This window comes from Mangifera indica, chromosome 17, assembly GCF_011075055.1.
Source record: "Mangifera indica cultivar Alphonso chromosome 17, CATAS_Mindica_2.1, whole genome shotgun sequence".
Lineage (NCBI taxonomy): Eukaryota > Viridiplantae > Streptophyta > Magnoliopsida > Sapindales > Anacardiaceae > Mangifera > Mangifera indica.
The window spans coordinates 11,409,095-11,436,398 of record NC_058153.1 but is presented as its reverse complement, the minus strand read 5'-3'; the positions used below and the strand labels follow the sequence as shown (position 1 = coordinate 11,436,398).

General features: G+C 33.0%; 2 protein-coding genes across 3 annotated transcripts; both read left to right on the top strand.

The window, feature by feature from the left end:
* The first annotated feature begins 6,307 nt into the window (after positions 1 to 6,307).
* Positions 6,308 to 17,676, top strand: LOC123200707 (protein TSS-like). The gene is made up of 23 exons (XM_044616046.1): positions 6,308 to 6,718; positions 7,167 to 7,228; positions 7,367 to 7,459; positions 8,111 to 8,183; positions 8,289 to 8,633; positions 8,809 to 8,873; positions 9,273 to 9,404; positions 9,486 to 9,527; positions 9,625 to 10,149; positions 10,235 to 10,392; positions 10,646 to 11,168; positions 11,381 to 11,443; positions 11,527 to 11,628; positions 12,087 to 12,407; positions 12,499 to 12,591; positions 12,866 to 12,967; positions 13,060 to 13,164; positions 13,788 to 13,921; positions 14,037 to 14,220; positions 14,373 to 14,504; positions 14,591 to 14,703; positions 14,932 to 15,010; positions 15,118 to 17,676. The coding sequence occupies exons 1-23, from the start codon at positions 6,649 to 6,651 to the stop codon at positions 17,221 to 17,223; spliced, it is 5,622 nt and encodes a 1,873-aa protein (XP_044471981.1). The 5' UTR covers positions 6,308 to 6,648; the 3' UTR covers positions 17,224 to 17,676.
* A 4,685-nt stretch (positions 17,677 to 22,361) lies between these two features.
* On the top strand, positions 22,362 to 25,600 carry LOC123201009 (AP2-like ethylene-responsive transcription factor At1g16060). Of its 2 annotated transcripts, none has more exons than XM_044616452.1 (8): positions 22,362 to 22,807; positions 22,911 to 22,993; positions 23,132 to 23,140; positions 23,215 to 23,303; positions 23,435 to 23,508; positions 23,612 to 23,662; positions 23,924 to 24,000; positions 24,839 to 25,600. In XM_044616452.1, exons 1-8 carry the CDS (start codon positions 22,620 to 22,622, stop codon positions 25,429 to 25,431), a joined length of 1,164 nt encoding a protein of 387 aa, XP_044472387.1. In that variant the 5' UTR covers positions 22,362 to 22,619; the 3' UTR covers positions 25,432 to 25,600. The 2 variants fall into 2 exon arrangements, with proteins under 2 accessions (XP_044472387.1, XP_044472388.1); XM_044616453.1 differs by having other exon boundaries at positions 22,365 to 22,807; positions 24,842 to 25,600.
* The last annotated feature ends 1,704 nt before the right edge of the window (positions 25,601 to 27,304 follow it).

Genomic DNA, 27,304 nt, shown 5'->3' with positions numbered 1-27,304 from the left:
AAATTCTAATGTTAAAATTGTGAAAAAAAATAATGTTTAATTGTATCACACTCATTTCTAATTAGAATAATATTATGTGTATCTACTTTGGGTATACAAATATATACATACTTTTATGTGTCATTACATGATCGAGTATTGTTTTATCCTTAATTTAAAATTATCAAATTATATGATGACACATATAAGTGTGTGCATATTTGTGTATCTAAAATAGATATATATAATTTTATTGTTCTAATTAATGTTGAATTTAATTTTCAAGAGATCTTTGTCTCTTCATCGCACTGTGTGATGAACAGATAGAGATTTCTTCGTCACACTACTTACTTTCGCACTAAGAGAAGGAGGAGGCTAGAGACGACGCCGGAAGGGATGCCAAAAGCTGAGATTGAAGACTAAGGGTGGAAAATATGAAAACCCTATGTTTGAGGGTGAAAATGTTACTTTTCAAAATTTGAAAACTTTAGACAAGGGTGAAATGTTAGTTTCTAAAACCTGAAGGGAAAAAGTAACAAATTTTATATCTTTTTAATATAAACAATAAAATAACCATTTTATTTTTAATTCTAATAGAAAAAGTTAAAAAAAGTTTGGTCATTGATAGAAGTTTGAGTTTTTAAATTGTCATGAGTATGATTTTAAATTTTAGCTAAACTTGGGTGGAAAATAGTTCTTTTCCCTTTATTAAATGATAACAAACATAGTAACAATTAATCTAAATATATTTAGTCTGTTCATAAAAAAATCATTGTGGACAATTTAAATAGCACTTTGATTATCATAGTATATGCTTGTAGCTTTAGATTAAGAAACTCTTATATTCTATAACAACCATCAAAGCCAAAGAAACCTGAAAATTGTGTCTACAAATGCTTTATACCTTGTGCTCTTGTACTTGAACAAGAAACGACTACTTGCTTTACACTATGTCAAAAGATGAGAGAATCTCCATAATTTAGAAAGGGAGGGGAGGTGTTTATCTAGAAAATTTGAATTGACTTTTTTTTAAAAAAAATTTTCAAACGACTACTAGCCTACCAATACCCTTTTGGCTTCTGCAATAATTTTAAATTTTTTTTTTTTACTTTTTATTAAGTTAAGTGATTAGTGCATAGGCCAAGCTGGGTCTGACCCATGGGCTTGACTCTCAGGCCCGAGGCCTAGTCTTGAAGGCCCATAGACCTGACACGACCTATTATAGTACTAAATTGTGCCCTTTTGGGCTAGACATTTTTTTATGCTTTTAGCTATACCACGGGCTGGCTCCACGTATTTGTTATGTCTACACAAAACACATATTTTCACCAGGGATGCAAAAGAGTCGAATGAATTGAGTATTACATGACTCAAATTTGGTTTGATAGAATTCATTTAGGACTTAAGTACGAACTCAATCTCAACTGAAAAATTACAATTAAATCCTATAATTTATATATTTATAATAAGAATAAAAAATGAGTAAATGTAAAATTTTACTCGAATTGATCACGAGTTTGCAAGCTCCTTGAAACGAAAAATCACAAGCTCCTCAGTATGAATAATCACAAGCTCAAACTCAATTCGTGTCTAAGTTATTAATCACTCATGCTCAACTTAAAATAACAATAATCAAACTTTGAATTCTTGAAGTCTTAATCTTTACAAACTTGAGTTCTCCTTATCTTGTGGTAATAAAAAATGGCAGCAAGCCTGCCATAACCGGCCTCAAACAGAAAGTCTTCAATAATGAAACTGCATGACCTCAACAACAACAAAATAAAATTTCCCATCAAAGTTTCAGTTTCACTTCTTCCATCGACAGTTTTCATTAATTATTTTAATATCTCACGAAAGTTTAAAAAAAATTATATAAAATTATAAAGGGTCAATGGATATTCCCCAAAGTTGAAAATATAACCTTTTTAGGGCTTAAAATTAAAATGATAAGGAATTTCACCAGAATGATTGGGAATGATGTATGCTTGATTATGAAATTTTGATGTAACACTTTTTTCAGGGTGAAAATGTCATTTTAAACCCGAAGGAGCAAAGAGATTTTACAAGTTTATTACTATTTTTTTTTAATTTCAAGTTATAAAAAGGGAAACTAAATTAAATACCTAAATTCATTTATCTAAAGTAAAAATATCCAACGTTATATATATAAAAGCCAAAATACCCACATGATGTTAAGGGATTTAAAATGCCCATCATATAAACAAAACACAAGTAGACACATCCAACGAAAATTTATTGCGAATTAACCCGCAAATTCACTGTTCACGACAAGGCATTGTTCACTCATGAATTTAATTTTGGAAAATTAAATTAATTACCTAAAAAATAATATGTCTAAAGTAAAAACAATCGAATCTATATCTATTCTAACATAAAATCCTTTAACAAATTCATCTAAAACACTCAAAAATAAACTCATATAATTAATTGTATAAATCCAAAAATCTTAACCTAAAATCCAACAAAATCTTTTTTTAATTGTATAAATCTCAATACTAAAATGAATAAACATGATAAACTAACCTCTTTTATAGTTTTTTTAATCAAAAAATTGGACAAATCACTGGAGAAAAGTTGCTCGGGAATCTTGGTTTCACCACTAGAGAGCGCCTTTGTGAGTGAACTGTGTCTTGTGAGTGAACTGTGCATCGCATGTGAACATTGAATTCGCAGGATTGCAAGGTGAATTTGTGATAAATTTTGGCTGGGTGTGTCTATTTTTGTTTTGTCTATATAATGGCCATTTCAGTCCAGTCACATTATGTGGGTATTTTGACTTTGTATAAATAACATAGGACATTTTTGCTTTGCACATATGAATTTAGACTATTTAATTTAATTTTTCTTATAAAAATGATGTTATTTTAATATGAGAATATTTATGAGAAAAACGACGTTGTTTTATGTTAAGAGTATTTACCTTGTACCAACGCATCCATACATAAACATTATCCAAATTAGAGCCGGCTTCAAGCACAGCTACTTGCTTATGCTTCAAAAATCTTAAAATACATATATATATATATATATATATATATATATATATTATTTTGTCCATACAAATCCTTTTTTCTTAGATAAGTTAAGTCTGAACATGTATCATCTAGAAGCACTTTGATAACGTTAAAATGCTTTTGATTTGTTAAGTACTCCGCCCACTGAAAGAACTTTAGATTAGTTGGTAAAGATGTAAGCTTAAATTAACATAAATGGTTAAAAACTGACCAATTCATGAATCTAGATAAAGTTATAAAATACTAAATTAAATTATAGTAAAGTTATATGAATACCTGAAATATTATATTTTTTAGATTTATAAAGAGAGACTTTCAATAGATAAAATTATTTTATTCTAAAGAAAGGACTTAGTCACATATATAGTAGATTATTAGATTTTTTAAATATCTAATAAGCTTTAGCTCACATTGATATTGTATATGCAAATTATAAACTTAAAGCGTATTGTATTAGACTTAGAGGTGTCAAGGGCCTCGAGACAACCCATATTTTTGGCATGGCTTATGAAATGCATGACCCACTTCTACAAGCCCTACTGTTGTAGCGAGTCATGCTAGCTGTGGGTTGTTCAGGTTGTGCCTGAGCCTTGAAATTAAGCCCCCAACCAGGAAAAAATAAAAAAACTTTCCCCTCCGCAAAACATAATTTCCCAATCTCTATCTCTCTACACTTTCTTCAGTCTCTCAATCTCAAAATCTCTCTATCGATTTTTAATTTTATCAAACAATTTAGATTCTGCTTGTTTTGCAATTTTATTAATAAATTTTTCCCTTTTAAATTCTTTAATAATAAAAAAATTTAATATGTTCTAAACAAAAAAAAGTGTTTAAACGATTGAAGTGAATTCATTTTTATAAACTCAAATGAGAAAGACTGGGTGTAATATAAACACTATAAAAGAGACTTTGTATGAACAAATAAAAGTGAAATCGAACCGCTCATTCACATTCACCATTAAAAATATGCTCTAGTTTGAGAATTTCAAATGGTGCAACAGATAAAGCAAAAGAAGATAATGATGTATGTGAATGAAAGATCTGATTTGACTCTACTTGTTTTTGTAAGGACTCTCATATAGTGTTTATACCGCACATATTCATTTTCATTTGATCTTAAAAAAAAAAAATTCATTTCAATCATTTGAATATATTTTTCGTCTATAATATATTAGGTTTCTTCATTATCAAAGTATTCAAAAGATAAAAAATAATTGTAAAAATTGTAAAAACAAAATGAAAATTAAATTATTAGTTATAATTGATTGAAAGAGTTTGAAATTAAGAGATTGAAGAAAAGTTTAAAGTTTACAGGAAGTAGGGTTAGATTTGAGTTTAGTCGAGTTCGAGCTCGAACTCGGTTCAATTTGTATATAATGGAGCCCCGAGTTTGAGCTGAAGTTTTTAACTATTTTGTTATTAAAACGACGTCGTTTTAATATATATTGATCGAAACGATGTTGTTTTGTATTATAATTTTTAATTAACAAATTTGATGAGTAGCTCGAGCGAGCTTATATAGGGTTAACTTGTTTCGGGCTAGTTTGAACAGAGTTCGAGCTAGAGCGAGCTTATATAAGATTGGCTTGTTTCGGATTAGTTTGAATCGAACTCAAATTCGAGTTTGAATAGACTCAGTTCGATCTATCCCTAACAAGAAGTAAGATTTTTTGAGTTAAATTTTAAAGTTTTTTTTAATTAAAATATGAATATAAACAGTAAAAAGACATAAATGATTTTTTATCATTTAAAAATAAGTAAACAATATAATTTGAAGGATTGAGTCACCATTTCAAAATACTGTTTTTATTTATATTAATTTAAAAGTAAATATAAACTAATAATATTTAATTATTTAATAAAAAAATATTTTATTATTAAAAAATACAGACCTTATTGCCATAAGCTTGCGTGTCATTATCATAAGCTAGCGAGCTGGCTGGACTCATAACACCAGCCCTGTAGTCTGGGCTTAACATGGCCCATTGGCATGACAGACGGAGTTAAGGCTGGCACGGTATAACTCTTCCCATTGACGTCTCCATATAGACAATAATCATCAATTCCAGTAAAAATAGCAAGAGTTTGTAAGGTTACAAATGTTCGCACTTATTACTTCAAGTTTAAGAGTATATTACTGTTCCCACCTAAAGTATGATTGAAGAACACTTTTCCATCTTTAAAGAGCATGAATATGACACTTTTCACCATTGACGGGTAGACATGGAAGACTTATAAATGAGATGTAAAGACAGATCAATTAAAATAAAAAATTACTCCTATTTGATGTGACTTCTCAACCATTTTTCTCATCTCTTTACTCTCACACACAAGTACACATTCAAGAAGCTCTTTTGTAAAATTTTGATAGAATTAGTCTATCTTCTTTTAAAAGACAAATCCTCTGAAAAGAAAATCGAAAATTTGCTAATATTAGAAAAAAAAATTGATATCAAATTCTTTTTTATTTATTTTTTTTTTTATAAAGAGTGTTGGTGGGAATTTGTGACACTTTATCTATAAGTTGCAATATATACTGACCTTGATCTTGTTTAATCCATGAAAAATTCTAGCATATGATTTCTCTTGAGAAAAAAACAAATCTTAATAAGGTTTGACTTGCAAATAAAAATTTTAAAACACATTTCATTTTCGTATATGTGATATAACAATTTATTAAAAAATATATTTATTGTAATAAAAGAGATAATGATGAGCAATACTATATATACCCATTTTGAAAATATATTGTATACATAATTATATGTATTATCATATGATTGAGTATTACTTTATTATTAATTCAAAATTATTTAATTATCAGATGACATATATAAATATATACATATTTGTATGTTCAAAGTCGGTACATATAGTTTTATTGTTTTTATTTATTGTGTGATTATTCTATTTTATTGATTCTATTAACTCATTTGTTCATCCAAGATTGAGATAAAATTTTACTTTTAATTTATAATTATTCAATCATACAGTGACATACCCTTAGTATATTAATTAATAGTCATTATTAGTATATATAATTTTATTATAATCATAGTAGACAATTATAATCTATATAGGTCAAATTATTCAATTGCCTTTAAAGAGATGGAATTAAAAAGAGAAAAATTTCCAATGAGAGATAAAGAATTTTAGAGAGATTGATGAGTGTTGGCACAAAGTATATCAATTAACAGAAAAAAATAAAAATGAGAGGCCTCCAATTGCTCTAGCCTCACATTTTATTTTCTCTTTACACTGCAACACAAACAAGACAATTAAGCTCTTGGCTTAGGCTCACCTTATCCTATCCACATCTTTATCCTCTCTATCTCTACACTCAATTTTCTTACTTCATCTTCTTCACCATGTAAAAACACTTTTAGGGTTCTTTATTTTACACTTTTCTTCTTCTTTTCAAAACCCATTTATTCATTATATATTTTTGGTTCTTGAATATTGCTACAAGGGTTCATATTTTTGGGTGGCTATTTTATGTATGTTTGAGTAAAAACTTGCATGCATATAAGTTTCATCGATAAATTCAATTGAAGTCATCGATTTTATCGTCAAGAAGAGATTGAATCTAGCTTAGGAATTTTGTATAAAGGGTTTTGAACTCTTTTGACGCACAATGGCTCCCAAAACAGGCAAGGCAAAACCCCATAAAGCTAAGGGAGAGAAGAAGAAGAAGGAAGAGAAAGGTTTTGTTTATATTTATATTATTTGTTTTGTAGTTACTTTCTGTTTGTTTCTTGAGAAAAAGGAAAGGAAAACAAGTCATAACCACTTGGATTTTGCATTTGTGGTTAATCGTATGGATGTTTTTAGCTTTTTGAGAGTGGTTTTCTGTTTGTTTCCTGAGAAAACAAAGTTAAACAACTGATACCCACTTGTTTTTAGGTTGTTGAGAGTCATTTCATTCAAGCTTTTGTAAATTCTAATCCATTTTCTCGCACTTTCTTGGCAACCAAATAGAACCTTATCTTCAAGTTAAGGTTACCATTACATACATGCTTAAAGCTTATACTTCCTCATTCATTTTTTTCTCCCATTTTCTCGGCATCCAAATGCAACCTTTTCTTCAAGTTAATTGTGTTTAATTATAATATTTTTCTTGATTAGACACTAATTGTCTCATAATTCATACAGTTTTGCCTACAGTAATTGAGATTACAGTTGAAACTCCTGATGATTCACAAGTCACTCTCAAGGTATGACCCAAATTTTTTTTTTTAATTCTATTTTATAATTCTTAAAATTTCTCTTTTTTTTTGCCCTTTTTATCTCTTTTTTGAGAAATTTTATTTTCTATTTTTAATGGGATGTTGAAATTGTTTGATTTTGTGAAGGGAATAACAACGGACAAGATCTTGGATGTGCGAAGGCTTTTGGGAGTTCATGTGGAGACTTGTCATTTGACTAATTTCTCCTTGTCTCATGAGGTACTTTTAATTATTTATGTCATTTCACTATCATACTTTTTGTTCTTTGTATTTTGCTCCCATTTTAACAATTTTCCTACACCGTTTTCACAATTTGTTACTTCTTGGCACTATAAGTAGACTCGAATCAAGTCAAATTTAAACAAAATTTATCTTAAGATCAACTCAAATTTAAGTAATTAATTTGAGATTGACAAATTAAAACTATAAATATATTAAAAAATAATTTTATTTTAAATTTAATCTAAGTTAACTTAAATTTAAATATTCAAACTTAATAATAAACCAAATTCTTAGCATGAGTTTAATTCATTTAATTTAAATTTGAATTCAAATCCTAATTGATACACAATAAAATTACCAATAACTTAAATTGTCGAGATTATAATAAATTCTGAATTTTAAGAATAATTTATTATAAAAACGATGTGGTATGTATAACCATTTTTATTATTTTATTATTATTTTAATTTATATAAATAAATTAGTAAAATTGGTTTATAAATATATATTTTTTATTTGGATAAACTTTTAACATTTCTGGTACTGACATGTTATTTAATGAAGATTGGGAGCTACAATTTTGTTTCCAAATTAACGACAAGATTCGCTGACACTGACAGTCCTCGTGGACTGTGTAATCTCCTACAGGTACGAGGATCTAACCTCAGAGACTCAGTCGATATCGTCTCGCTCAAACCCTGCCACCTGGCCATAGTCGAAGGTAAATTACTAGTATACCCTCACTATCCAATCTAACGGTTTAAAATCCAGATCAACATTATTTTAACATACGCTTGTTTACACCAAATGATCTTGACTTCACCAGAAGATTACACAGAAGGACAAGCGGTTGCTCACATTCGTCGACTTCTCGACATCGTTGCCTGCACTAACAGTTTCGGTTCATCGCCGAAGCCTGCCACCCGATCCAGTACCGGTTCGAAGGAATCCGGCTCAGCCGAGAACGATGCTTCGGCTCAGAAATCCGGTTCTTCTGATAGCAAGAGAGCTTCCAGTAGTGGTGTCGCAGTTGGACAGGTGGAGGAGAACGGAAAGGACGCGGCGGAGAGTATTGCAGATAAGTCCGATGCCGTGTCGATGTGTCCGCCGCTGAGACTCGGCCAGTTCTACGATTTTTTCTCGTTCTCGAACCTCACTCCGCCGCTGCAATGTACGTTGTCTCTCTCCGTTATCTATCTCAATTACTTTCACGACTAATCTCGCTAACATCTTGTGTGGTTTGCAATAATTTCATAAAAGCTCCTAATCTTTTCAAATTACTCTGACGTCCTCTGGATTGTTCTCGACCTCGCTTGATATTGATGATTTGGTGTGTTCTGTCGCAGACATTCGAAGATCAACTCGGCCATTTCTTGAGGATAAAACCGATGATGATTTCTTTCAAATTGACGTGAGATTCTTTCATTTTCAAATTTTTAATTTTTTTTATGTTCCTTTTTATTACAAAGTGAAAGTCGGAATGACATATATGTAATGTGAAACGTAAAATGTCAAATTTTGCTCTCGAACTATGAAATATCTTATGTCAGATTTATTTCATGATAGAGCGGTAAATGAATCATGACTTTATTAGCTGAATAATATGAAATGTGAAATATGACATTCACTTTTAATGCATGTTAACTTGTAATAAGTAGAACTTATACTTATCATGCAAGTAATGTTGTTATAGGTTTTACATTTTGTGTTACTGGTCTCGTTTTCAGTAACGGTGCTCTATTGAACAAACAATTATTACTTTCTGTGATTTGACATGTGTATTTGGTTGGATGTGTGAATTAATATGCAGGTACGGATATGCAGTGGGAAGCCAATGACAATTGTTGCTTCCCGGAAGGGTTTCTACCCTGCTGGAAAGCATCTTCTTCTTTGTCACTCTTTGGTTGGTTTGTTGCAGCAGATAAGCAGGGTTTTTGATGCTGTAAGTTCAGTTTTACTTTATGTTTGCTGTATCCTTTTTTTTCCCCAATGTTAGTCATTAAAGTGCAAGTTTTGATTGCAGGCATACAAAGCCCTAATGAAAGCTTTTACTGAACACAACAAAGTATGTGTGCTTCACTATCCCTTCAAAATTTAAATAGTAGTCGATAGAGAAAATTGATTGTACATTTACGTTGTTTTGGTCTGGTTTTTCATTTCAGTTTGGCAACCTTCCTTATGGGTTTCGGGCGAATACATGGGTTGTCCCTCCTGTTGTTGCTGACAGCCCAGCTGTTTTCCCACCACTTCCTGTGGAAGATGAAAACTGGGGAGGAAGTGGGGGTGGGCAAGGAAGAGATGACATGCATGATAACAGGCAGTGGGCAAAAGAATTTGCAATTTTGGCCGCAATGCCTTGTAAAACTGCAGAGGAGAGGCAAATTCGAGATCGGAAAGCCTTTCTACTCCACAGTTTATTTGTCGATGTTTCACTTTTTAAAGCTGTTGCAGCTATCAAGAACCTCATAGACAGTAATCATAACTCTTTAAATGATCCTTCCAGTTCAATACTTCATGAAGAAAGAGTTGGAGATTTATTTATTAAGGTGACAAGAGATGTGTCTGATGCCAGTTTAAAATTGGATCGTAAAAGTGATGGGAGTCAGGTCCTTGACTTATCACAAGGAGAGCTTGCTCAGAGAAACTTACTAAAAGGCATTACAGCCGATGAGAGTGCCACTGTTCATGTGAGTGCAGCATTCCTTTGAATGGTTACTGCAATAAACTGGAGTAGTTTGTGTTAATTGGTGTGTTTAACCTCTGGTCTTGCAGGATACTTCTACTTTAGGTGTAGTTATTGTTAGACATTGTGGCTACACAGCAGTTGTAAAAGTTTTGATGGAGGTAAATTGGGAGGGGAATCCTATTCCACAGGACATTGATATTGAGGACCAACCTGAAGGTGGCGCGAATGCCTTGAATGTGAACAGGTTAGTTTATTTCTTGACTTAATGATCATAGATGCAAGATTGACTGCCAAATCTACTGCTTTTTTGGATTTCAACACATGAATTCACATAATTACACGCTTAACTGTTTCTTGTTGATGCGCTCACATTGAGATGCACAAGGAAAATAGCTGCAGTTAGAGCAATGCACACATAACGCGTGAAGATATGTTGTCATGCTTATCTTTTCCAAAACATCACATGATTGATTTTCTTTCATATTGTGGTTTTTCAGCTTAAGAATGCTATTGCACAAGTCGTCCTCTCCTCAATCCACTAGTACATTTCAACGATCTCAAAGTGTGGATTTTGAGAGTTTTCGTACTGCTAAGTTGCTGGTGCATAAAGTAATGGAGTATAGTTTGTTGAAGTTGCAGGAAGAACCCTCTAAACACACTAGATCTATTAGATGGGAGCTCGGAGCATGTTGGGTGCAACATTTACAAAATCAGGCTTCTGGGAAAAATGATTCTAATAAAACTGAAGAACCCAAGCTTGAGCCAGCTGTCAAGGGTCTTGGGAAGCAAGGGGCACTGCTCAAGGATATAAAGAAGAAAACAGATGCCAAAATCAGCAAAATTGAAGACGGCAAGGAGTTCCCTGCAGATAACAGCCTTGACACAAATAAAAAATCTGATGGTATTAATCATAAGGAACAGCAGAAACAGGATGAGGAAATGGAAAAGATGTGGAAAAATCTGCTGCCCGAAGCTGCATATTTGCGTCTTAAAGAATCGGAAACAGGTCTCCACCTCAAGGTTTGCTTTCTGTTTCAGAAGGATAACTATATCAACAAGATATGAACTCTGTAGATTTTCAAACTCACTCACTTCCCGACAGGGTTGGCTTCATAAAATATTGACTTTTTGTTAAACTGGCATCTGCTTATATGCTTTTAAAACTCTCTTTTCTTTCTGTTTCATCTGTAAACTTCTTCATTTGTATAATTGTTTTGGTGTTCATATGGCAGTCACCAGATGAGTTAATTGAAATGGCACATAAGTATTATGCTGATACGGCTCTTCCAAAACTGGTTAGTACCCAACAGCCAATTCATTCCTTGGCTGAGGTGTTTGAGAGTTGATATATCTGGTTGGTGTGACCTTAAATTATTAGGTGGCAGATTTTGGCTCCCTTGAACTTTCACCAGTCGATGGAAGGACGTTAACAGATTTTATGCACACCAGAGGTCTGCAAATGTGCTCCTTGGGCCGTGTGGTAATTTCTTCAATTTATCACTTACTCATTAGTGTCTTAATTTTGTTTAGCTTCTGCCATCACCACTTAACGGATAATTTTTACATCTAAGAAGTTCTAGGTATTGATTTTTTTTCAGCCTTGAATATAAAAGGAAAGAAAATTGAGATGTATACAACAGAGTTATGGCAGAAGAATGCATGACAAGTAGTTGGAGATAATATTTGTAAAGTCATGGGATCAAAATTTGAATTTGTTAGGACATGATTATTTCTGGGTTTCCTACTGTGGAGAAAATAGAAATTGTAAGGCCTGATTCGGTAGAGCTACTTTAGGGCTGTTTTACTTGATTGTTCTGCCTTATATCCTACACTGAATTTTCTCAGATGGTGTGGTTTACTAATTTTATCGGTTTTATATTGCTATGGAATCACATATAACTATTTTCTACTGGTTTCTGTTTTTCCTGGACATTATAGGTTGAACTTGCTGACAAGCTCCCTCATGTGCAATCACTATGTATACATGAGATGGTTGTTCGAGCTTACAAACACATATTGCAAGCTGTTGTAGCAGCTGTTGATAACGTTTCTGACTTGGCTGTGTCTATAGCATCATGTTTGAATATTTTGCTAGGGACGCCTTCGACTGAAAATGCCGATGTAGATATTTCTAGTGATGACATGCTAAAATCGAAATGGGTTGAAACCTTCCTTTTGAAGAGGTTTGGATGGCATTGGAAGAAGGAAAGCAGCCAGGATCTAAGAAAATTTGCCATTCTTCGAGGGTTATCCCACAAGGTTTGATCATTAGATCCTTTTGCTGTTATTTGTTGTTCCTCAGTGTGGATATAATTCATTTCCAGTTCTTAATGAAGTCATAATTGTTCAGGTTGGGCTTGAGCTTGTTCCCAGGGACTATGATATGGACACTGCATATCCTTTTAGGAAGTCGGATATCATAAGTATGGTTCCTGTGTACAAGGTAACATTAGATAATTTATGTCTAAAACTGTTATTAGATATAATTATTAAGTAATATTATGTGTACACACTTTTGGTATACAATTTGGATATACAGATGATATGTCATCATATGATTTGGTGTTATTTTATCTTAATTCAAATTCATTCAATCATATAATGACATATCATCTGTATACTTAAATTATGTACAAAAAATATGTACGCATAATTTTATTGATAATTATTATAAGGTTTAGTTGTTTTAACATTTTTTTTTAAATTATTCTCTACAGCATATTGCTTGTTCATCTGCGGATGGTCGTACTCTGTTAGAATCATCCAAGACTTCATTGGATAAAGGTAAATTGGAGGATGCTGTCAATTATGGCACTAAGGTACAGGATAAATTTGATTCTTTTGGTGTTTATGATAAAATTTTATAATTTCAATAAAAAATTGAACTAAAATTTCATATTAAATCTTGAAGGCACTCTCAAAACTTGTCTCAGTATGTGGTCCTTATCATCGAATGACAGCAGGAGCATATAGTCTCCTGGCTGTAGTGCTGTACCATACTGGGGATTTTAATCAGGTATTTCTTGAAACACTTGATTTCTAGAATGTATGCATCACCATTTTATAACATTTTCCTGGCAAGCTTATGCATGTTTTTATTTGGATTAATTTGAGTGTCTTCTGGATGTTGTTTTAGTGCATTGAACTTCACATTTTGAGAATTTGAAAGAAATACCAATGTTTGATCCAGTCTGTTACTCACCTCTACAGAATAAATGAATCAGGTTATCTTCCGGCAATTTCAAGAGTGCCGATTCTCTCCCAAGGCTGGATTCTAGAGCCAACTCTCTCCCGAGAGTTTATACAGCCAATAATAATTTTCTGCCTGCCACTTTCTCACCCCTACAATCCCTTTTATGCTTATTCTTCTCATAACTGCCCCATTTAACGTTAGCCACGTGGCCCTCCTTTATCGAGTGGTCCTCATCTGCATATGTGTCTCCCTTAGCTCCTAGCCTTGTGTTTCTTGCTCCAGCCCTGTAATTTCTTTCAATGGTTCACCGAGTCCTAACACAGACATATTCCAGCACAGTTATGGCCCCATAAACAATTTTAGTTTTTGTTTGCTTTCTTTTTTCAATTTATGAACATTTTGTAAATTTTCTAATTCAATATACTGACCTTTTGCACACCATTTAGGCAACCATTTACCAACAAAAAGCACTGGATATAAATGAGAGAGAACTTGGACTTGATCATCCTGATACCATGAAAAGTTATGGGGACCTAGCTGTGTTCTACTATCGACTTCAACATACAGAGTTAGCCTTGAAGTACGATTTGATAAATAGAATAGAAACCCTTTCATTCATTTGACTTTTTTTCTTTACTTGACTTGCATCCTCTCATACCCTTATATGGGACTTACATTCCTGTTCTTATTCTAAGGTATGTCAACCGTGCTTTGTATCTCTTGCATTTGACTTGTGGTCCTTCTCATCCGAATACTGCTGCCACCTATATAAATGTTGCAATGATGGAAGAGGGTTTGGGGAATGTCCATGTTGCTCTTAGATATCTCCATGAAGCTCTGAAGTGTAATCAAAGATTGCTTGGAGCTGATCATATACAGGTAAAAATGTTCCTTATGAAGGAAACTTTTTGGAAGTAGAATATTTTGATGTAGTAAATGATGCTAGTGCTATAATGAGTTAGGTTCATTCCATGCTTAAGCATGATTTAGTCAACTTGTATTTGCATTTAATAAATTTCTGGTTTCATCAGACTGCTGCCAGCTACCATGCCATAGCAATTGCTCTCTCTTTGATGGAAGCATACTCCTTGAGTGTTCAGCATGAACAAACAACCCTTCAAATACTGCAGGCCAAACTTGGGTCTGAGGATCTGCGGACTCAGGTAGCACCAGTATCACCATCTGATGTTTGAATCTTGTTTATATGTTGATCCTTGTTCCTCAAGTTTCTTGTAAGTGAACATTGTAGGATGCTGCTGCATGGCTTGAATACTTTGAGTCTAAGGCTTTGGAGCAGCAAGAAGCTGCACGCAATGGTACCCCAAAACCAGATGCTTCAATCTCAAGCAAAGGTCATTTAAGGTAATAATTACTTCCAGAATAATATATGCTTCCATATCAATGCATGACATTCTACTGAAATCTTGTCACTTTGGGACGAGCTCAAACTGAATATAAGCATCATAATAAATATTGTTGATTGCAGGTCTTTGGGTCATTCTCCTTGATGTTAAACATGTTTTGTTATTTTGTGAACCTGAATCCGTACCATGTGTTATTAACAAGTAATAATTTTTCATCATGGATCAGTGTTTCAGACCTTTTGGATTATATAACACCAGATTCAGATATGAAGGTGAGAGAAGCCCAACGGAGAGCTCGTGCAAAGGTGTAAATTATTAATTTATCCAGAGTCCCATTTCTTGTACTTCTCTCCTTATTCTTTTTCTCACTTCTGAAAATAATCTGATCAAGAGTTTTCCCTTTGTCATACAGGTTAAAGGCAAACCAGGCCAAACCTGGGAATCTGTCTCTGAAGAATATCAGAAGGATGAAATTTTGTCACCTACTTCTCTCTCTGTGGAGAATTCAATTGATAAAGAGAACAAATCTGAAACTCAATTTGCAGAACCCAAGAATGAGAAATCTGATTCCAGTGTTCCTGATCAATCAATATTGATAAAAAATGATGATCTAGCACAAGATGATACCTCAAATGAAGGATGGCAGGAAGCTGTTCCTAAGGGTCGGTCGCTAACAGGTCGCAGATCTTCTGGTTCAAGGAGGCCAAGCTTAGCAAAACTGAATACTAACTTTATGAATGTCTCTCAGTCAACAAGAAATCGAGGAATGCCCACTAATTTTACATCCCCAAAACCTGTACCCAGTGAAACTGCTGCTTCCACTGGATCTAATCTTCCTGTTCCTAAAAAGTTTGTTAAAAGTGCAAGCTTCAGTCCAAAGCTAAACAGTGCAAGCCCCTCCACCAGTGGAACTGAGAAATCATCTCCAGCTAGCCCAGCTTCCACTGATCAACTTGCCAAGTCTGCCTCTGCAGCTAGTCCAATTAGTGTCAAAGCAGCTGGAAAACATTTCTCCTACAAAGAAGTTGCTTTGGCCCCTCCAGGGACAATTGCGAAGGTAGTGACTGAACAGTTACCAAAAGAGAATAGTGCAGTGGAACCAAGTTCTCAGGTGAAACAAGAGGTGGCTATGTTAGAAGTCACCCCACATGATGAGACAGGCGTAGAGGTTAAAGAGGAAGAGATAGTTAAGACAGCCGTAGGAGAGAAACAGCTTCAGGTTTCTGAGGAAGGAATGAAATGCAGTGTGAAAGAAGAAGAAAAGAAAAAAGACAGAGATTCAGTGGAATCTGAATCCATGGAGGCAAAAAAGGGTGCTGCTTTTGAAGACTTGGAAGCAAATGCTGGAAAAGAAGCTGTAGTTGAAACCACAAAAGCAGAAGCTGGAAATGATGTTCTAAGATCTGAGAATTCAGATGCTTCCAAGAATTTAAATATCACTACTTCCGAAACAGAAGCATTGAAGATAAGGGAATTGGAGAGATGCCAGGTTGCCTGTCCTGATCTTGAGCCTCAAACTGTTTCAAGTGAAACTGTAACTTTGCAGCCACGGGAAGATGCTTCTGTTCCCAAAGAAATGACAGATGAAAACTCAAGGGATCTATCCAGTGGTGACATCAGCATTAAACCATTGACAACTGAGGGAGAAAAGAAAGATGAAGCTGAAACTGCAAAGGAAACCACCAAGAAACTGTCTGCTGCAGCACCACCATATAATCCCTCCACAATTCCAGTATTTGGCTTAGTCCCGCTTCCTGGTTTGAAAGAATATGGAGGAATTCTGCCTCCACCGGTGAATATACCTCCAGTGCTTACTGTTAATCCTGTTTGTAGATCAGCTCACCAGTCAGCTACAGCTAGAGTTCCTTATGGTCCCAGGCTATCTGGTGGCTATAATCGATCTGGAAATCGGGTTGCACATCACAAACATAGTTTCAATAATGGTGAACATACTGGTGAAGTGAATCACTTCAGTCCTCCAATAATAATGAACCCACATGCAGCTGAGTTTGTCCCTGGCCAGCCTTGGGTTTCGAATGGCTATCCGGTTTCACCAAATGGTTATTTGGCTTCTCCAAATGGCATGCCAGTGTCTCCAAATGGTTTCCCTCTATCCCCAAATGGTGTTCCAGTAATGCCAAATGGATATCCAGCTTCACCAAATGGTGTGCCAGTGACTCAAAATGGATTTCCTGCATCACCTGTCAGTTCAGTGGAATCGCCTATTATTTTAACTGTTGATGTTAGAGCTGAAAGCAACACCGAGTCTGCTGGAGAGAACTCCTCAATGGAAATGAAAGATGAAAAGCAGCCAATTGATTTAAAACATCTTGAAGATCAATCTGTACATAACGAGAGCACTCATCCTGTAATTGAAGATAATGGAACAAACAGTGTGTGGGTAACTGGCGACACTGTTTTGGCAAAAGAAACTTACAGTGACAAATCCCTTGAGGAAAAACAAAGCAAGTGTTGGGGAGATTACAGTGACAGCGAACCTGAGACAGTTGAGGTATGAGTTGAGGAAGGGTCACAATTTTTTTTTTTTTTAAATAAAAAGTATCTGTTCATTGCGAGTAATGTATAGCTGTGAGAAACAAGAGCTATAGGTAATACGAGATTGGAGACCAGTTAACCACAGAAAAGTTTTATCTGCTGTGAAGTTTATGACATGATTTTCTCTAGACCGGGGCAATATGAAGACATTTTGATATATAATTTGGTTTTTTCTGTAGTGTCGAAAAGGATTGTTAATAGGCTGGTTCATGAAAGAAAATTCCAAATATATCACCATGACCATAGAAGGATTGATTGAGTAGCTTACTGTTGATGTTATAATCTTGTCATTAATGTAAACAATAATGAACTCGAAGATTTTGTACTTTCTGTGTTGTACTCGTAGGATCGAACTTACTGATGACTGCATGGGAGGTATGCAATAATAATTTTCAGTTTCTTGCCTTAAGCTAAATACAGTTCTGATATGTGTTTGAGACTGCTTTTGGTATTGTTAGGAGCTCTTTATCAATTTGATTACTTTACTGAACTTGATATCTGCATTCATTGGAAAAGCATTTGGAAAGTACTTTTTAAAAAGCCCTTCTACTCAAAAACACCTTCCCCATTATAAGCTCATGTTTATGAACTGAAGTGGTATGTTTTTGAATGAAACTGAATGCTCTGTCTTTGTATGTATCATCAATCTCTATGGAACTTTCGAAAATGACTAACACGCAGAGTGGAGATCCGCGGCAAAATTCCGGAATAAATATTATGGCAGCACTGTGAACAAGTGCTGCTGGAACAACAAACACATGGAAAATCTGATGGCTGTGCCCTGCAATATCAAATGCTCCGGGCTTCCATTTCTGAGGTATTCGACTAGCATAAAAACCAACTCCCACGGTATATAAAAGAGCCATGGTGAGTTCATACCCTAAAGTATAGGTGGATGACCCAATGAAGAAGAACCGTATGTGTTGCTGGGATCACTCCAGAGAATCCCATGGTGAAGAACAGGGCAGCCTGTAAGGAGCGAAAGTGAGGACTTGATAAAGCTGGTGCAAGGAGAGTGATGGCAGCAAGGATACCGAGCACAGTTATGGAAGTAAGGCAGATGAGTCGCTGGTAAGTTGATCCTTCTGAAATGTGCCTCATATGTGAACCCTGCAAACAAGCATCAATTTCAGTCTAAACATATTGTCCTATGGTTTTAAGACTTGGAATTAACTCAGCATAAACAGGGTTCAGATAGTCTCTAATAACAAGCATTTGTGTTGGTTTGGGTCGGTTTTGGATTAAATATGGTTTGATCAATTCAAGTGTGGCTTTAGAAAAATAAATATATAAAATCCAATCGATTTAGGGTTACAATCAAATTGAATTGCTCGTAAGTTACTCATGGCTTGACATATGTTGAGTTTGAACGGCTCAAGTATTTATTTGAGCTGAATCCGAGTATACTGTTGCACAACTCCGATTTCACAGGCTTTTATGAGTTGTATAATATTAATAAACTTTTAAAAATTTAAAATTTTATACTTAAACTCCCAAAATTTTATTTTGTCTCTCAAACAAACATTTACATGTTAAATTTTCATATCTTGGTATGAAAATTCATTTAGCCCCTTCAAATTTTAAGATTAGCACATACCATCCCAAAACTGAACTTTGAATATGAAAAAATTAATAAATATATAAATTACAAAGTTTTATTATAATTCTTTGAGTCAAACTCAAGTAAGCAATTTGTATATCAAGCTTGAGCTCGATCTTATAACTCCTTGACTCGTTGAATTCAAGCTCAAGTCATACATCTACTCTATTAAGCCAAGTTTGAGCTCGATAATACTTGGTTAGGTTCAACTCGATTGTAGGCTTAAGTCAATTCAATCTACAACAAAATCAAACCAAATCTAACCTATTTGTTGTCCCCAACATCATCCCGGAAAAAGGTGATTTATTTTGGAGTCTAATCCATTGAAAATTAACAAGGAGATTATTTAAATTGGGAAGATGAGCTAAAAAGACTTCTAATCAATCCAAAACTAGAACACGACAGTGGGTTGTGTCAAACTAAATTTAACAAAGTTTGTTATATCGTATTAGTCTGAATTTAATATGACTTATCGACTTATGCCATGACTTGCAAATTGGCGGGTCTTGCGGGTTGTGACAACCCATGACATGACAAGGCTCAGGGCCCTCAGGTCATGGCTCCAAAGGCCCATAGCCAGGTGGCCACCATATTATATTTTTATTTTTTATTATTTTTTCATCACCACTGCTCCAAGGCCCTCGGCACAACCTACAAATTTTGTAGGTTATGCTCTCAAAGGTTGCGCCAAAATCAAGCAGGTTTGGCTGTGTTGCGAGCCATTTCGATCCTTTGACATGTCTAACAAAAACTCATGGCCCATGCTACTATTCTTATTTTTTTATATTTATTTAATCTAAATATATGAGCTAATGAGTAAAATCAAGGACTGAGAAATTTGCCAACTATTTACAATAGAGTAAATTACATTTTTTCAACGTAAGGTTGGGTTTAAAAAACACTTTTCTATCCTTAATTGATATAAAAAAATACTTTCTCATCTCAAATCAAAATTCTATTGCATATACACCACATCTTGCATGACCGCAATAGGTCACACTTTTTTTTATCGCAAGTCATACCCACTTTTTTGCATGCCATTGCTATTTTACCTGTTCTACATAGAGTTAGATTTGAATTAAATTTGTTTGAACTTGTTTTTTAGCTCAATGCAAACAGACTTAGCTCAAGTGAAGTCAAACTTGAAATTTTAATATTACCAAGCTCAAACTCTAATTCGAGGGGTGTTTGGCTTATTAAACTTACAAATTAGGAAAAGAATTGGTTTGAATAAACTAAAATTGTGTTATTTTAATTAATATGTATTAAAACAACGATGTTTTAATTATTTTTGACTCAATTATAGTACCAAGCCAACCTCAAAGCTTGACTCGAGCGTGACTCCTCTTAAGCCAAATCGAACTCGAATTGGACAGACTTAAGTTTGATGTATCTTGATTTTGAATCCAAACTTAATTACACATTTATATAGTATAATAAAAAATTTATCAATTGAATCATTACGCTATATCATAGGGGTTTCACCCCCACAACCCTATATGAAATCAGTGGTGAGTTACGACATTAACCCTATCGACCCAATTTCTTCACTATCATTATAGATTTATTTTGAAAAACCACAACTTGAATTTGCATTTTTTGAATTTGAATATTCCTTTTGAGAATCACAAAAATTTTCTTAGGCATATCAAGTGTCGTACTAAGCGATCTTCCCGGAGGAAAAGGCAATAAACCCAAGTGTTCAAAAATGAGAATTCATGGCCACACATGGGTGTCGGCAGTGATGCCAGAATTCAACCCTAAAGGGCCCTACGGAGTGGAATGAAATTTGTATAGCAATTGATTGATTTAAGATAGAATGAATATGGGCAAACTAAATAAACAGGGCAGGATATTTCGTGACATGTCAACTACATTTCACATTAATTATATACACGTGGTCAGTTGCTTCTCCATTTCACCAATTTGCATACATTTAAAGCGAGTTTGCTATCAAAATTAAAACAACTTCTAAAGTATCCACAACTATGGTCATCGAATTGCATATCATATACTATATTAAAAACTTAATTTTTGTTTGTTATATATTACGTATCATATCGTATTGTAGGATACATATTTTTAATAATAATGATAATAAAATTTTAATTGCCATATTATTATTTTGAAAATTTTTATAAATACCTTTTGAATTTGAAAAAATTTATTACATCCCAAACTCCAAAAAAAGTATTAATTTATATTAATTATATGTAACATATCGTGTGATATATTTATTATATTATATTAATTTTTAATATACTTTATAATAAATATTATTTTTTAAAATTTATATTGTATCGTATAATATAACACTGATAATTATGTGTAAAAGTCAAATTTAAATAGTAAACTATCCATCAATATAGAAATTAGAATACGCTAGAAGAAAGATATCTAAATTTTGGAATATTTGCAGAAAATGACTAGATATTTTATTAACAATAATGATCAGACAGGACCAAAATATAATTTAGAGATGGCACGTAAGTCTACAGAATTATAAAAATGAATGAAATAAAGTGTTATTGGGCATGGTATTCTAAATTATTACGATAATATCAATACAAGAAAGTCTTTTCCGTATGGCAGCAGTACTACATCAGCAATTCTACAAATTAATATAGATATGATACATAAATTTTCAGCATGTTAACCATAAAGATTAGGGCAAACAATTTTTAATAGGATCCTTTAATTTTACACAACATAACATGAAAAAAAATTGGATTAATATTGAGTTTTTGTGACATAAAATTTAATTTTAATTAATTTGATATGATTTAAAACTAAATTATATCATGTTTAGATTAACATGAGACTACTATAAACTAAACTTTATTAATGTTTGTTGGGGGAAATTGAAAAATATGTTCAAAACAAATATGAACAACTGAAATTTTTATATATTATTGTATATATATAATTGTATTTTCGTATAATTATACTTAATTCAAATATTCCTGATTATTATTTATAAATTTTATTTTATTTTTAACTATTTTGAATGAATATGGTTACTAATTAATTTGTAAAAAAAGACAAAGTATTATGTTATATCTTTGGTTAATAGTGGATTGGGGGTAATTAGAGAGAAATTGAAACACTAATTAAAACATTAAGAGGGTGAAAATGTTGGATAATTTCAGATTAATTTAGATTATATTAGATTAATCAGATCAAAATTTAGGTTAACTAAAGATTGATAGATTTTGATTCAAGTTTTTATTGATAGATCAAAATCAGATCAAATAATTGGTTAACAAGCAAATTTTTTTATCGATAAATTCAAGAATAATACTCAGTTTTAAATATTTAATTAAATATTTATATAATATTCCTTTATATAATTAAATATCTAATTAATTACTAATATATAAGTATACATAACATTACTCGGAATAATAATAATAATAAATCTACGTTATTCATGATTCATACGTGAAAAAACATCAAAATTAATAATGAGGTTAAACATAAACAAGGGCACAAAGGGTTAAATGGAAGGGATTAAATTGAATTTGATTGTGACAGCACATGGCACAAGGCGAGGCAAGACAAGAGAGAAGAAACAACGGGAGCCGGTTGAAGACGGCCAGGAACAGCCCACTGTAATAGCCGGCTGTCTCTAACGTGCCAGCGCACACTCTTTTAACCCTTTTCTTTCGCCTCTCTTCCCTTTAAAAACCACCCCATTGGAGGACAAAGTCATCTCCTCAATTTTTCAACTTTTATCTCTCGCTTTCACCACCCTCTTCATGGCCAAGTTGTCACGGCAAAACCCGAAAAACAATGCAAACGCCAATGCTAATACTCATAATAATAAAAATAACAATTCTAATCATCTTACAGCTAATAATGGTGTGACCAAGGTGAAAAGAACAAGAAGAAGTGTTCCAAGAGACTCTCCTCCTCAACGTAGCTCCATTTACAGAGGGGTCACCAGGTGATTCATTCTTTTAAGTTCTTGTAATTTTTTGTTACATTTAGCGTCTGTCTTCTGTGATTGAAAGCGGTTAATTCTTGACTCTTCTGTCAATGGTTTTCAGGCACAGGTGGACAGGCCGATATGAAGCTCATTTGTGGGACAAAAACTGCTGGAATGAATCACAGAATAAGAAAGGAAGACAAGGTTCTTCAATCTCTTTCACAATATTGTTTTTAATCTTTTACTTGTTCTTTTCATGTCAGTTTTACAACAATTCATGTTATTAATAGATTCCATTTTTTTCCTTTGCATTTTTGTGGGAATTCTTCTCAAACTCTGCAGTCTATCTTGGTATGTTAATCTCAAATCTTTGCACTAAACTCTTGTTACAATTACATATCTCTCATGGTGTCATTTCTTTTCAGGTGCTTATGATGATGAAGCTGCAGCTGCTCATGCATATGATTTAGCAGCTCTCAAGTATTGGGGCCAAGACACCATTCTTAATTTCCCAGTAATTGTTATTTCAATCTCTTTCTTTAACCTCATTCTTAACATGATTTAGAGTTTAGAATAATCTCTTTGATGAGAAGATTGATAAAGGAGGAAACCTTAATTATGAGCATTAATGACTGATTTTTGCAGTTATCAACGTACCAAAAAGAACTGAAAGCAATGGAGGGTCAGTCCAGAGAAGAGTACATCGGATCATTGAGAAGGTAAGATTTTCAGGCAAACATAGTCAAAGTTTTTGCCACACTTACAGTTTTATTTAAAATTAATTATTGATTAATTTCTCTGATTGGGTTCGAAAATTTGCAGGAAAAGCAGTGGCTTTTCTAGAGGAGTTTCTAAATATAGAGGTGTTGCCAGGTACAAATATCTATTTAGTTTGCAATATCATTTGGGTACAATTCTGAAATCATAACTGATCACTCACTCTCTACCCTTTAATCTGAAAAAACCTAAACTTATTGAGTAACTCTGGGTATTAATAATAAATATTAATTTATATATTAACGATGATATATCATCATATGATTAATTATTATCTTATCTCTATTGTAAAATTAACGCTCATTATTAGCATTTAATTATTTTTTCACTAAGTGATTGATTTCATTATGTGTATAGACATCATCACAATGGGAGATGGGAAGCTCGGATTGGAAGAGTGTTTGGCAACAAATACCTTTATCTTGGGACATACGGTAATGAATTAATCTTTCATTTATTTAATTTTAATTTTTCGTTTATAATTTGCTGGGTCAATTAATTATTTGTTAATTAATGACCTAACAATTAAGCGAAGTACCAAATACAGTTAATTTTAGTTGCTTGCCCATGTGAAATTGGCCACACCCAATTAAAACGATGCCATTTATAATGAGCATGTTGTAGCTCCATGCCTTCATATCAAAGTCAATTGCGTAAGGGATGGTCCTCCAACCCTCACGACTAACCACTTCCCCTACACATTAAATTCAACCTATCTATACTATTTACCTAATTTTATGGAGAGGACGCACCACTTTGACTGAATTGTACCTTTTTGATGTGATTGCAATTGTAAGTTTAATTGTAACTATGACTATGGGTTTGAAACTAATCAGGGTTTAAAGTTAGAATTTTGATTTTTCAGATTGATGATGTAGGTTTAAGCAACAAATATTGAGTTGGTAAAGAAAAAAAAAAGTTTGTTTTTGAGGAGTGTAATTGGTATAATCCTATAATATTTAAACTTAAATTAGAACTTTAATTTGATAGTTCAAATCGAGTTTGAATCGTATATCTATTTTTTTAATGGCAACATTTATTTTGTTGATAATACTATTTATCTCGTTGATAATATTTTAATAATATTGCATATTAACTAAAATTAGTTTGAGTTTGAGTTGAGTATTATGTATTCGATGTGAGTTCATTTGGGTAGAATAAAATTATAGTTTTATAGAGAGATTAGTTCTTAAGTTTTTTACATTTTAAACTGAAAAATCATTGTCATTTTCATCTAATCCGACTTCTTCTAATTATCTCAATTAATATTAGCAGCCACCCAAGAAGAAGCTGCCACTGCATACGATATGGCAGCCATTGAGTACCGTGGATTAAACGCTGTCACAAACTTCGATCTCAGTCGTTACATCAAGTGGCTGAAACCCGGCCATCACGGCGGTAACATTAATCCAAATCGTGATATTGCGAACCCTAATTTAGTGCTGGATAAAAGCTCGACATCATCAACTCTTGATGGAAGCAACTCTTCCAGTATTCATCATCAAGACTTCCATGTAGCCTTCTTCAATAACAACCAACAAAGTTCAAGTGTGACCGCCAACGAAACCCCCGCATCGTTGGTGACTCAGGCGGTTCGACCGGTGACTGCCACGTCAGCCCTTGGGCTTCTCCTCCAGTCATCAAAGTTCAAGGAGATGATGGAGATGACTGCTGCCACTACCACTTCTTCTAAGGCTGATCAATGTACATCCACGTCGACGTTAATGGTGGAGTCAGAGTCAGACCCACTTCAGTGTAGCTTCCCGGAAGACATTCAGACCTACTTTGGTTGTCAAGATGAAATGCTTTTCGGCGAGCTCAACTCGCTTGTCTCACCGATGTTTCAGTGTGATTTCGACGCTTAGAGGAGCAGGCATAAGCCTAGTATCAAGAGATTATAGGAAAAGAGGATTTGTATCATTTTCTTTTATTATTCTAAATTTATTATTTAATATTCACAAAATGAATAACAATTAGGTTAACTCTTTATAGAACAATAATACTTAAAAGCATTAACAAAAGGTACATTATAACAAATTTGTTATCATATGATTAGGTGATTTTGAATTAAAGATTAAGTAATGTCCAATCATATGACAACATATTAATATTTGTATCGGTTGTTAATATATAAAATATTACTTTTGTAAAATTGTGGATCCTTTTTTATTAATTTAAGGTTTTCACTAACTACGTACAAGTATTAGGTTAACAAGTCGTATTGGTAGAGGATCCAATTTCTCCCTGTAAATATGAAACACTAAGAAGCTTCATTTAGATGACAAAGGAAGGAGGTGATATATATGAAGGAGAGAGAGACTTCTTAGTATTTAATTAGTTCATTTTTTGTAAACAAACAAATAAGAAACTTCTTAGTTAGTACTTTTTTTTTTTAATAATCAGCAATCTCTTGATTCATATCTTGTAATATGAAGAAAAGAATAAGATTTTTTTTTTAAAAAAAACTTTGATCAATAGTGCAAAGGAAGAATATCATTAATTTTTATAAAAATATTAATTAATTAGTGGCAAAACAACTAATATAATGCTTGTCTAGTATAATTTATATAATCCCGATTATTAGATTAAATAATCAATTATGATATATTTAGGATAGTTTTAGGGAATAATCTAATGATGGTTATAATTACTTTTTTTATATTATATATTTAACCTATAATCCAAAAGCTAGGAAGATTAGCTTTTTCTGAATTATATAATTATTGATTTTAATGAATTTTTTACATTTCTAATCCAAAAGCTAAAGTATTATGTATATTAAATATTTTAACACAAATAATCAATTTTTTAAACAGTCACAATTAAATTATGATAATTTATAATCTAATAATTATAAGCTATACTAAACATGCAAAAATTAATTATCATATAATTAATTATTTCTGTAATCATAACTAAGTAATCATAAGCCATGCTAAACGGACACTTAATAATATATAAGATCAATTAATCAAACTTATTTTTACCTCTCCATGACCTTGCATACGTATGTAGCTGGAATGATATTATAAGTTGAGGAGAGGCTTCAGGCTTTCAGATGAATTAGTCAAAGTGAAATTTGTATTGGAAAAACTTGATACATTACCCCTACTACAATTGGAGCCTGAGGAATGTTCTAGCCTTCTCAAGCAAGTGTTGCTCGTGAAGGTTTATCAATGCTTCGATCACTTGAAGCCTGTCTCAAGAATTGGCTAGGCCACCCTTCATTTGCTTATGTTCATTCGTCAAGTGTTAGTTATTATCTTCCTGCCCAACGAAATTGAGCGTAGCTTTATGTGTGATAATGTTATCATCCCAAGTGTACATAGATCTCACATTTGAAAAAATAGACTTTTAGTGTAGGATTTTTATGATTTTAGATTCTCTGGTCTCAAGAATTAACATTTATATTATTGTATTCATTGAGAATAATAGAGAGCTAGTGCACAACCAGTTTGCATGGACGTTGGGGGCTACAAAGCATCGAGGCATGTTTTGATTTCAATTGGAATATATGATATTTAAACCCCACATATGCTTCTAATACAAGATCTATGTGTATAAGGATAGCTTGTGTTAGGACGTAATTCACTCATGGAAATAGACGATGGATGAGAATTTATCTTTTTGAAACTAAAAATGTAAGAATTTATCATTTCATCACACCTTGGGTGGGAAATGGTCATTTGACCTTTTTAGAAATTATAAACAAAGCATTCACATTAGATGAAAAAAATT

What these genes read in the sequence shown, in the direction of transcription:
- LOC123200707 (XM_044616046.1), top strand. Translation starts at nt 6,649, where the DNA reads ATGGCTCCCAAAACAGGCAAGGCAAAACCCCATAAAGCTAAGGGAGAG. An exon ending in TAAGCAGGGTTTTTGATGCT is followed by an intron (nt 9,405 to 9,485) that starts GTAAGTTCAGTT and finishes TTTTGATTGCAG; the next exon opens with GCATACAAAGCCCTAATGAA. An exon ending in CTGAGGATCTGCGGACTCAG is followed by an intron (nt 14,505 to 14,590) that starts GTAGCACCAGTA and finishes TGAACATTGTAG; the next exon opens with GATGCTGCTGCATGGCTTGA.
- LOC123201009 (XM_044616452.1), top strand. Translation starts at nt 22,620, where the DNA reads ATGGCCAAGTTGTCACGGCAAAACCCGAAAAACAATGCAAACGCCAAT. An exon ending in ACACCATTCTTAATTTCCCA is followed by an intron (nt 23,304 to 23,434) that starts GTAATTGTTATT and finishes TGATTTTTGCAG; the next exon opens with TTATCAACGTACCAAAAAGA. An exon ending in CCTTTATCTTGGGACATACG is followed by an intron (nt 24,001 to 24,838) that starts GTAATGAATTAA and finishes AATTAATATTAG; the next exon opens with CAGCCACCCAAGAAGAAGCT.